Here is a 12,449-nt window from a genome sequence, read left to right on the forward strand (position 1 = left end):
ATGGAAGCCCCCCACCCGCCCACCGAGGGGACTGGGACCTAACTGATTTCGGGTTTCTTACTTACTGGGTGGATAGATATTGTAAAAAAAATTTGAGCGAAATCGAAAGACGTGACTTTCAAAATCGCATTATTTCACAAACGTGGTTCAAAAAAATCATTTTTTAAATTCTAGCACAATTTGACATCTAAGTATGCAGAGGGGCAGAGGGATTTAACGATTCAAGGAATTAAATTTTTGTTTGCATTGCAACGGCCAAAATTGTGATTCCAAACTTATCCGATAAATTTTCCAATTTTTCGAGGCATTCGCGAATTTTCTCAATAATATTTGGCCACGCTCGGTTTTTTGATTTTTGTTTATGTACTCACTAAAATTTTGTCTTTTTTTCCATTCCTTTTCGATTCGTTATACGTCAATGTACTTTTTCTTATGATTTTTTATGTACGCGAATTCGCGAAATTTATAAAATATCTATTTTTTCATGTACTTTTCATATTTTCTTTATAAATGATTTTGTTTAGATGACGATTTTTTATTTTTGTATCGTCATGTTGGTTACATAAATGGGGGCCCGTCCGGGATGGAAAAGAAACGGTTTGTAATTTCGTTTTACATATTATTTTGTTTTTAACTGTTTAAAAAAATGTTTGATCCAAGAAGTGATTTGGTTGAAATTTTATACCAAAATATAAACATCTGTATCGTCTGTACGTATCTACGACTACTATCTACAACTATGTTTTCTCCGCGGAGTTTGAATACGCCGAATGCGTCGACCTTGATATTACGTCACTACCTCCGATTTCTGTCAAATGAGTCTGCATAATTTGCCAAATTCGTTCGATTTTCTGCAATTATCGATGTCGTTTTTTCTCAGCCTGAACCGCCAGCACTTGTGTCAATTGATTGGTAATAATATTTCGCTGTTTTCATTTATTTCATTCAGCTCATCACCACTCAGGTCATCACATCATCGTTTTCATTTGGTATTCAAGTAGACCTGGTATTTATATTTTGAAAAAATATGTTTTTGTAATTTTTGTTTATTCGCAATGTTTTATTTGATAAATCGTCAATTTATTTTCACATACTTAAAACCCACGATATTACGTAATTAATTATTTTTTTTTTGAAAATCGATTGATCAAGGTAAGAAATGGAGGAATTTTCAAATAATCCAAAATTGTTCAATTGTCTCCTTACATTAACTAAAACTTTGATAAGACTTCATAATCATCTAGATTTATCAGAAGGTAACAATATCCAAAATGCAAATCAGTTAGATTTCTTGAAAAGATTTTATTACTCTGGTTTATTAGCCCAAAACAATGAAAAAGGTTTTTATCAGCCTTTTCCTCATCAATTACCTCAAATACCTGTGTCAAATTTTATAGAAACATTTAAAGGTAATGTTAATTTGTCTTCGAATAATGCAACCGATAATTATGATTCTACAAGCTTAATTCAAATTTATGAACAGAGTTATGGAAATTATCTCAATTTCAATGATACAAAAAGATGTCTTTCCGAAAATAAGGAAATTAATGATTTTATTGAACCAAAAATTGTACCTGTTTCTCAAGTTTACGAACAAACTTATGGAAATTATCTTGATTTAAGCCATGTAGGTACCAGATTTTCTAATTTTCACAAAAAACCAGATCACGTAATTATCGATATGTCTTTTATGGATGATTTTTGTGAGGAAAAAGTTTCGAGCAAATCTTTAGAACTTGTGAACGAAAGTACAAATAATTTCCAACTTGAAATTTTGAACTCAGACAAAAATCACGCATGTGATTTCACTCATAATTCTTTGAGAATGGAATTTAAAATCATTGATGATTTTCCCAAAGCAGAAAACTCAAATAATTTTTGTCCTGATTTTTCACCAAAGTTTGAAACTTGTGAGATCAAAATATCTGAAAAGGCTCATTCAGTTGAGAATTTTTCGGAGATTGAAAATATTAACATAGTTGAGATATCTGAACCCTCAATTTTATCTCAAGTTTGTTGTGATTCGGAAAACTATGTTTTCAGTCCAAGTTTTTTTGAATTTGATTTGTTAAAACTAGAAAATGAAATATTTTTTGAGCCAATCATGTTTGAGTCGTCTTCAAATAGTGTTACTAGACCACAAACTTCAAACTTGATAAATTTAGGATCGCAAATTCCAAAAGTTCATGATAAACTAGTTTTAGATGTAACTATAAGTGAGAACTCTCACGAATCCAACATGTCTGAAGATCTTAAAGTTGAAATCAAACTTATAAATCCTTTTTTCAAACTTGTCAATAATTTTGACACAAAATTTATAATCATCAGTATAACAAAATGTTATTTAAAAATGATTTTTGATAAAACCGAGCTCTCTTATTTTACTGCATTTTCTCATGCAGGGGGCAAGTCTGTATCTTTTGTAAAACCTTTGCAGGATGATAATTTTTGTGGATATAATAAAATGTTCGATGATCAATCGATTTTGAAATTTATTTTGATTTCCCTGAAACGCAAAAGGAAAAAATGTTTTTTAGATCTTTATGGTTAGCTTTACTCTGTAAATTTATTCGCTCAAACTGCTCGAAGTTATTGATTTTTCTGATCAATTAATTTTTATTCTCAAAATGATAATGATTAATTTTTTCTGATTTAGTGGCATTTCTATGCACATCTTTCTGATCAAATTTTCCAACTTTCCAGTTTTTCTTCCTAGTTTTTTCCTATTAATCTTTTTGTTTTCCTTTGTTTTCCTTTCCTACTCTCTGGAATGGGGTGAGGGACTTTTGTCCAAGCCTTACATTCCAGAGAAGGTGGCAGACCATGGTGCAGGCTTGTTGTTTTCCATCTACACAAGTCTCACGTTGGTGTCACTCTCTTCTCCTATTTTTTGTTTTTTCCCATGATGTCTCCCAATTTTTGTCTTCTCTTTCTCATAATATTGTCCTATATATTTTTTGTTTTTTTTTTAATTTATTGTTTTGTTTAATTTAGAACGCGATAAAATTAATTTAGGTAATTTTTGATTGTTTATTATTATTTCACAATTTTGTTATTTTCATCTATGGTCAATTCAATTTTCTCTAAGCTTGCTTTGAGAAATTTGAATTAGCCAGGGGGCATATGCAACGGCCAAAATTGTGATTCCAAACTTATCCGATAAATTTTCCAATTTTTCGAGGCATTCGCGAATTTTCTCAATAATATTTGGCCACGCTCGGTTTTTTGATTTTTGTTTATGTACTCACTAAAATTTTGTCTTTTTTTCCATTCCTTTTCGATTCGTTATACGTCAATGTACTTTTTCTTATGATTTTTTATGTACGCGAATTCGCGAAATTTATAAAATATCTATTTTTTCATGTACTTTTCATATTTTCTTTATAAATGATTTTGTTTAGATGACGATTTTTTATTTTTGTATCGTCATGTTGGTTACAGCATGCATTCCCAGTGACGTTTAAATCAGCTTTTTGACCCTGTGTTGAATGTCAAAGAATCAACGCAACGCCAAGACCATCATAGTATAGGAAGGTACGTCAAGGTACGTCCATGTTTAAATTTTTTATATTTTCAAAATACATATGTAGTAGGTACTTTCGTATTTTTTTTTCCAATTAGTTATCGGTGATTTTAAATTACATATGGTACATACTCGTATTTATGTACGTTGTTAAAGCTATAGTCTACGATGAAACTGTATAAGTAATCGAAATATTCGATACGATTGCGTCAGAGGTTTTTCCAAGCATGAAGAGAAAAATATACAGAATGTCAAAGTTGTTCAGCCGTAATCACTTGTTTCCTTAAAACAGGTCATTTGCATTATTTTCTGTTCTAATCTTGAACCCCTTGCGTGGGCATTTTCTTGTTTCGAATAACATCACGTAATAACGTGCGTATATAACTAACTACCTGTCTACGAAAATTCAAGTTTCCTGGGAATAAAATTCTGAAAAAGATGAAGAGGGATGTAGCACAAAGTTGAATGTGTTCCAATGCTCCATAATAATATGTATACCTAAACCTAGCTAAGAGTAACGTCATTGGTTGGAGGTCGATTTGACATTTAAAAAAACAGGATTATCCCGCCTCCTTTTTCTTGGAATCTCTATCGTCAATTTTGTCTTATACCTAGATAATATGCAAAAATAACTTGACTAGGTATTCACCTTTGATGTATGCCTATTGCCTATGGCTTACGATTGATTTGAAAACATGAAAGATGAAATAACGTTTGAGCATTCGCTCAATATAATTACTTACGCAAATATGGGTTTTCCATTTTGATTTAATAAAAAACAATAGCCTATACCTATCTTCTGTAGGTACCTATAATTATTTAATTTATCATCTTCTTTCTTCTTTCTCATGATTCAAATAGATAGGTAGGTATATTTAAACTTGTTACAATTTATTTTAAAATCAAAAAATATGAAGATAGGTACCTATATAAGTATACCTGCATTCTTAAGACTTGGATTTTCCCTCTCAAAAACATACTGGTGGAAATACTTAATCAATTATATGGCAGTTTGCAAATTCGAACACGAAATAAGGAAGGGAAAGAAGAAGAATCCCAAAGATGATTGTTTTCAAGATCATTTTAAAGACTCTGGAAAAGAACTAGAGCAGAAATACAATCTCAGAATTTTTTGTTTTCAATTTCTTAAATACTTCTTGCTATGTTTTCAACAATTTTTCATTCGTTTTTTTTGTTTTTTTGTTTTTGTTTGATAAGAAATCGGATGAATTTTTTTAAAAGTAAAAATGCGGAATTGCAGAGTCAAGCATTTTTTTACTTGACAGATGAAACTTGTACCTCAAAAAGAATAGGTAGGTATAGTAATAAAACGTTGACTCGCCGAAACAAACGTCTCCATTTTCAGTCTTCGACTGAAATTTTACTGAAAGGATAAAAATTTTGATCAACTTTTAAACAGCATCAATTTCCTAGTTGGTTGTGAAATTTCGAAAATTCACGGAGAAAAATCAAGTCTTGCTGAAGGCTCGTCAAGATCGGCTGAAAATGGCGAACTTTTCGATTCGGCGAGTTGAAATGCGAAGGCAGGCATTTGTTTTCTTAACCATTACCAACCTATTAGCTTTTTTGGCATTAAATTTTATTTAAATTATGAATTTTTGAGCCGGAAATTTCGAAAAGTGAACAGATAAAAAAATTTTCTCTGTCCCAATAAATTTTTAGGTAAAGTACTTCGTAGAATTCTGAAAATTCTTTAAGGAAAAATTTTCAATCTTTCTGGAAATTTCAGTTCGACCTCAAATAATAAAGTTAGTTACTACGTTTTGAAAGGCCGGTATTCGTAGGTACCTACCTACCTAGTTGACGAACAAAATTTTGTTACATGCTTTTAAACTAAAAGTTTATAATGTGATCCATTTAAATAAATTCCAAGGAATAATCGGCTCGATGAGATTAATTTGGTGTTGAAGTTTGGCCCATGTTTACGATGATTTTTTCAAAAAATAATGTTTTTTTTTCATTATAAAAAAGTAACGCTTACATAACGTAGATACTGAATAGTTGAGTCAGCAGAATGTGGACCTAACGGTACCACAGGGTTAAAATATTTGAATTGAACTCGTAATTTGGACAACGAAATCGAGAAAATGGAATTTCGGTAAACTAATAAATTACATAGGCACTTAAGTATTCAAATTAGGTTCGTAAAAACAGTAGGTAGTTTACGTCTTTCGTTCGTTGACCTTTCTAAATCGATTGATGACGGTTTCGGGTAGTTCTGACGTGATATGTTCAGCAGATGAGGTATTCCATATTTGTGACCATATCGATCGATTTAAACAAAACTTTCCAAAGCTCATTAATACCAGTTCAAATTCACGTTTTGCAGAGAAAGCCAAGAATTTGCCGGAGAGTTAATTTTCGCTATTGTTTGAATTCTTTCAGCCAAATTTAGCGGCTGAAAGTTTCAACTCGTAGAAATGATGCACTTTCGGTTGCTTAACATTTTGTTGTCTTACGTTTTGACACTAAATTTTGCTGCTAGTTTTGATACCCCTAGTAAATTACCTGTAGCTAACTGCTAAATTATATGAACAGAGTTGTACTCAACCTTGAAAAAGAAACTAGGTAAATTGTTGATTGGTCGTAAATCTGCGGTTCCGTTGGTAGGTACGTAACGGTTTGCACGTTCACTGTTTTTTAATAAAAGGAAAACAAAAATATTGCGAACAAGTTTTATTATTTCATAAAAACAATATAAAAAAATTTCATTCATTCATAAATAAATAAACAAACATACAAATAAAATAAATAAAAAACATAATCATGTACAGAAACAGAAGAGAGCAAACAAACAATTAAGGTAGGTATGGTCTAGGTAGATACATAAATAGATAGGTAGATGTACATCGTATGTACGCAAGTTTCTATCATTTAGGACTCACTAATGATTACTTTAAGATTTTACGTAGGTATAATTCGAGTGGAAAAATTTGTCTTAATAATTATTCGTTGTCGAATTTATAAAATTAACTATACCCCTGGCCCACCTTACATAATAACTGAAAGACGACTCCATCATTAAGTAAAAAATTAGATACTTTGTAATATTGGTGGTAGAGTATCATTAGGAGCAGTAAATGGGTCCCAATCTCCTAGTCCTACCATTTGTACGCTTAAATCCCACAATTTTTTCGCATCTTCGGATTTTCTCGCTCTGGCAGAAGGAGTCACTTTTTTGCAATCACTGTAACATGAAATTCAATTAGAACATAGTGGCGTAAAAGGGTTAAAAATTGTTCTTATTTATATGAATTTGTTATCCTAGTAAGGTAATTAGACATCATATTTACCTATAATAACATCCGGTCTCATCTTTCACCTTTTCGTCAACCGCGCAATAAATAGTTGTTTGTGCGCCTTCTTCTGGAGTTTTATCAAATGTACGTAAAAACATTCGAACAATAGGACGAGCACCAGGAATAAAAGCAGTATTCAAATGACGTGTTAATTCGGTACGAACGACTCCAGGATGCAAAGAATACGTATTCACTCCTTTGCCTAAAATAATAAAGCACAGTTCATCATTCTGTAAGACGTATTTTTTAAATCAAATATGTACGATATAATTAGGTACCTTTTAATCTTTCGGCGAGTTCTTTGCCGAATAAAATGTTGGCTAATTTGCTTTGGGCGTAGGCTATAATGGGCGTGTAACCACGTTCTAAATTGATATCATCGAAATGGATTTTTCCTCCCGCTAATTAAAGCAAAATAAACGATACAAAAAATTAGGGGTATTTCCACTGGAGAGATTATAAATAGATACTACACACAAAATGACAAAATAGTTGAGTACGAGTGTGATCTCAAATTTACAATAGTAAATAACAATAAGACGTACACGTGACATTTGTCCTTTTTGACTTACTTTTATGAGCTAAAGATGAAACGATCACTATTCTTGCCGGGGTAGAATGTCTGATACGAGGAAGTAATAAACATGTGAATAAAAAATGTCCAAGATGATTAGTTCCAAATTGTAATTCGATACCATCTTCAGTTTTATTTTTCGGGCACATCATAACACCTAAACAAAAAAAAATCAATATTACTCGTACTATTCGTGTTCTCTTTTTAAGTAGGTATAGGCCTCGATACGATTTTTTTAAAATGAAATTTACAAAAAATAATTATATGTAGTTATAGGTATTCAACAAGTTACCTACCTGCATTGTTAACTAAAATATCTATACGTTGTTCGGACTGAAGTATGTCTTTGGCACATCGTTTAACTGACGATAAAGAGGACAAATCTAACTGTTTGATAATCAATTCTCCTAAAAGTTTTTTATCCACCGAGCTGACAGACTGTTTGATCTCATCTACAGCTTTGGCTGCTTTATCTAAATCACGGCAGGCTATTATCACTCTTGCACCTAAATTGAATGACATTCGAAGAAACATAAATAATTGCAGTTTACTGAAGAGAAATCTGCGTAAAAAATTAAAGAAGATTTATTTAGGCTGTGTATCTTGTTCTTACCTCGAACATAAAAGTCTTTAGCAGTGATTTGACCAATTCCAGTATTTGCTCCGGTCACAATGGTTGTTTTATTATCCAATCTCGCGTTGCTCTCGCATTTTCCAGCTTTGAAAAAATTCATTTCTGAAACTTTACGTGATTTTTACTAATCATAGATACACTACACTCACATTGTAACTAAGTAACTCGCGTATACTAAGCGTATACGTGTAACATCGGGACAGATTAACCGACTTCTATGGACCCAACATGTTTGCTGAACTTGAAACGAGATAGCAAACATTTCTTAGTGATACATTTAGATGCTAGATGCCGCTAGCTGTTGGTATTGTATTAACTATTAAATTAACGTAGTTGGTCAGTTTTCAATGTTTTACATTACACGGAAATGTTAATTGTCAATTTAGATGTAAGTACATTGCATACATTTCGTACATTGTATAAGTTGCCTTCATTAGAAAAATAAAATAATCACAGGTGTCAGTGTCATGTGACATTGTGTACCTACATACATAGGTACAATGAGGGACTCGGGTAGAATTGTCATCAGACGTTCAGAGGCGTGCAAACAAGATTTTCAAGTTGATATGAAAAACGTACGTCATATTACTCAATTTTTTCACAAAAATATAGATGATGAAAATATTATGTTCAAGCGAAAATTTTTCGAACAAATTGGTTCAAAATGCAAAAAAAACAAGTTTTAGTAAGTAAGGTACCTACCTAGACCTACCCACCTATGTACCTACACCTACCTACCTCCAGTTGGGATAAAGTTCAAAAATCTGTGCTGTAAATAGTCTATTGTCAAGATAAAAGGAGTCAAAGACACTTGAAGATTTTTTTTAAATTATAGAATCCAGTTTCTCAAATTTTATGAACGAAGATTCGTTCTGATGGAAGCCAATCACACTGATCATCGTCCTTAAGGACAAAAACCCCCAAAATGAGATACCTACAGAATGAAATTTTGCCAAATAAAGTCGTTTCTCGAATCACTTCTAAAAAAATAAGTGGGGGGAGTAGGTACTTACAACTCACACGGCTCCAGCTCCAGACCCTTAACCAGTAGCACAAATACGATACTAATGAAAATAAAACAGTTAAAACAATTACACTTGACATTATAAAATATACACGAAAGTTTCCATGCGCGGCGGTCCGGAGTTATATATATAAACTCCTTCTTCAGATGATAGTGATACACGAATAATTATTTAATACGTCTATTACGAGTATCGTGCAGGCATTGACTATGAGCAGAAATTGGTAGCGAACGATCCCCCTCCACGTCCATCCTCTAATTCATCTCAACGTGCGATGAGAATTATACTCGTACATAGATTCAACGTAGGTACCTAAGTCGCGATTTAAAAAAAATATATAATATGTAGTATATTTGATAAACTAAGGAATCTACCTCGCATAAATTTTACATTACCTTCGCATTAATATCAAATTTTCAGCTGTTTATAGTTTTACAATAGATCATCGTTATTTTAATTTAAGGTACCTACCTACATATTCGTATTTATGCAAGTATTTATTTTATTTGTTTTGACGTTGTACCAACTTGACTAGGTAAGGTGCGCGGTCTATATGAGATATAAAGTATTGTTTTTTCTCCATCGACGCATACAGCAGTATACAATTCACAATTTGAATCCTGACTTAATTTAATACACTGACAATCGAATATCCCAATAAGCAAAAAAATATTTGAACTTGACTAACTTGAGAAAAAAAATCGAAAAAGTGTTCAAAAATACACCAACAAGTTAGATTTTCACGTGCTGAATTTAATTTTTAAATTTTTTGGTGAATTTTTAAAAATTTAAATTTGGCTTTGTTTTTTCCTCATGGAGCCTCCGATGAATTTTTATATTCTCACTCTTGTCGTGGAAAGGGTTAATCAGAGTTTATAAGTGCTGACTTTCATTTAGACCATTTTAATGGAATTTTTGAAAACTGAAAAATGCAAAAATTCGCTATACAGACTTCAGAAGGTCTTGAAATGAAGAAATACAGAAAAAAATCCACCTAATAATTTCGTTTCAAATTTCGTATGGTAAATTTATTTTGAAATACGTATCAATAGGTAAGGTAGAGTGGGGTAGTTGCAAAACGGGGTAATTGCAAAATTGTGACCTCATGCAAAAAAATATCAATTTTCTGGTTGTGCCAACTAGGGGGTGTCGAAGCAACGACCTTTACCGACATATTCACTTGGTCACAATTCGCGGGGTTCAACTTGTCGCTCCGTAGCAAACACTTTTATCAAAGCATCTTGAAATCACTCATAAGTAAAGTGAGAGGTGTTTTTTAAACAAATTCATGTGAAATAGAAAAAACTGTCGATTTATCTGGAACTTTCACGATTTAGGGTCATGAAGGATTAAAGTTTAAGGTAAGATATCGCAATTTGAATTTTTTTTTTTTATTTTGGCCGTAAATTGCGTTGTTGCAATTACCCCAGAAAAAACCGACTCGAGGTAATTGCAAAAACGATTTTTTTTTTCGTTTTTGTACTTAACACAAATATTTTTTTGCTCTAAATAACTTGAAAATGGTTTGAAATTACAAAAAAAATAAACTTCCACGGTCACATGATGAGTTACACGTTAGAGAAGTGATTAACAGTTTTACTGAATTTTAAAATTATTGCTCCTTTTTAACGTTTTACTAATTTACGAGTATTTGACGAAAAATATATTTCTATGACGAGTTTTTTTACATAAAAAACATCAGAAATGATCAATAGTTGATTTTTTGTTCATTTTAGCGAGTTTTAAAAAAAATATTTTTTCAACATTTTTTCACTCCCCTAAAAATTTTTTTGGGAAGTGGAAAAGTTATCGAATTTTTTACCGAATCAAGACCACGAATACATCAAAAGTGAGCAAATGACACGTAGAATACAGTGAGTGTGTTGAAAATGCAAAAAAAAAAAAAGATATTGCCCATTTTTGCATTTACCCTAACATGGGGTAAATGCAAAAGTCGATTTTCAAATTTTAAAATTGCAATTTTCTCCACGATTTGTGGACCAAACTGTACCAAAATTTTACCATTGATAGAGAACCCCCTGAAATATAAGTGGTACAAATTTCAGTTTCATCCGCACAATAGTCTTCTCACAGCGCCCTCTCAAAGTGTCACTTATCAAAAAGTGCTTTGCAATTACCCCACTCTACCTTACCTACTAAAAGTTTTTGAATTTTTTGAAAATTCGACAAAAATCGTAGAATAGAATAATTTCGCATCTTACTTGCATCTATTATAATACGTATGTAGGTAGGTATGTAGTGAGGTAGGAGTACCTACCTACGTATAAATCGAAGACAACTGCATTTATGTAGGTAAGTATAGGTTCGAATAACGTTTAATTCAATCTAGGCATATGGGTACAGGATTAAAGAATGCCTAAATAGTTCAGTGGCAAAATGTATTTTTTGGGCAATAAACGGCAAATTATGATAAAGCTTTGAAATTTGGTATGATGAACAAGGACACCAACTGGAAATTTTTAAGCCTGGGAGGCAATCGCTAAGTCCCATAGAAGAGGAATGGGGGTGATTTGGGAGAGGGTTCAACCCCTCATTTTTCCAAATGGGGCTAACGGGGTGATATTGGTGTCAATTCCATATGATTGAACCCTGCTGAGTTCAAAAATACCATTACTTTCAAAATCTGAGGAAGAGGCATGCCTCAAATTTGAGATTTCCTGAGTGAAGTTTTTGCATTTTTCTCAAAAAAACCCCAAAATTACAGTTTTTCAACCCTAGACGACACGCTGACCTTCCATCGACTTTTTTATGGTCATTTTCGGATTCTACAGGTCAATTACAATGCGAATCGACCATCAATACTTTCACATACCTCTACCCTGGGTGTACAGAGGGGTCTAAAGGGGTTAAAAATTGGCGTTTTCCGGAATTTTCTTGCAAAAATCGGGGTTTTTGAGCTGTGCGCTGGATACAATTAGCGGGAGAAGGTTCTAATGTCGATTTTCGAATACTACAAAGCAAATGCCATCGAATAAGACTCGGAGGCACTTTTTACACTCCTCCTGGGAGATAGTAGAGGGGGTCAAATTTGACCCTTATCTTGCTTATGTTGAATCAATTTTAGAAATGTAATCAACGTAAGTGTACATTTTCTTACTACCGAGATAATGATGTTTGTATCAATGTTTTTTGTACCGTCGAACCCAAATTTGCAATAATTTTTTCGATTTCGGGAGGGGGGGATGGTGAGACCATATAGGGGAGTAGGTCTATTTTTCACAAAAAATCGACATGTATATATCGAAATGTAGGTTTTCAAGGACGCTGATTTCAGAAATGCTATCAGTTATTCATTTTGGCCGAAGCTAAGGGGATGATACAGCATTCAAGCGGTGGGGGATGAAATTTTTCA

General features: G+C 32.5%; 1 protein-coding gene across 3 annotated transcripts; it reads right to left on the reverse strand.

Moving 5' to 3' along the window:
* Positions 1-6,205: 6,205 nt before the first annotated feature.
* On the reverse strand, positions 6,206-9,277 carry LOC135835841 (retinol dehydrogenase 12-like). Of its 3 annotated transcripts, none has more exons than XM_065350283.1 (7): positions 9,065-9,277; positions 8,031-8,153; positions 7,714-7,923; positions 7,416-7,574; positions 7,122-7,244; positions 6,838-7,045; positions 6,206-6,731 (listed from the first exon to the last, which is right to left on the reverse strand). In XM_065350283.1, the coding sequence occupies exons 2-7, from the start codon at positions 8,149-8,151 to the stop codon at positions 6,578-6,580; spliced, it is 975 nt and encodes a 324-aa protein (XP_065206355.1). In that variant the 5' UTR covers positions 8,152-8,153; positions 9,065-9,277; the 3' UTR covers positions 6,206-6,577. The 3 variants fall into 3 exon arrangements, with proteins under 3 accessions (XP_065206355.1, XP_065206353.1, XP_065206354.1); XM_065350281.1 differs by having other exon boundaries at positions 8,031-8,159; XM_065350282.1 differs by lacking the exon at positions 9,065-9,277 and having other exon boundaries at positions 8,031-8,321.
* Between the last annotated feature and the right edge of the window lie 3,172 nt (positions 9,278-12,449).

Source organism: Planococcus citri, chromosome 2 (assembly GCF_950023065.1).
Source record: "Planococcus citri chromosome 2, ihPlaCitr1.1, whole genome shotgun sequence".
Lineage (NCBI taxonomy): Eukaryota > Metazoa > Arthropoda > Insecta > Hemiptera > Pseudococcidae > Planococcus > Planococcus citri.

Bases quoted from the DNA above. Each gene is read 5' to 3' on its own strand.
- LOC135835841 (XM_065350281.1), bottom strand. From the start codon at position 9,155: ATGTCAAGTGTAATTGTTTTAACTGTTTTATTTTCATTAGTATCGTAT. The intron at 7,245-7,415 runs GTAAGTCAAAAA...TGCTTTAATTAG, and splicing joins TTCATCTTTAGCTCATAAAA to CGGGAGGAAAAATCCATTTC. The intron at 6,732-6,837 runs GTAAATATGATG...TTCATGTTACAG, and splicing joins GAGACCGGATGTTATTATAG to TGATTGCAAAAAAGTGACTC.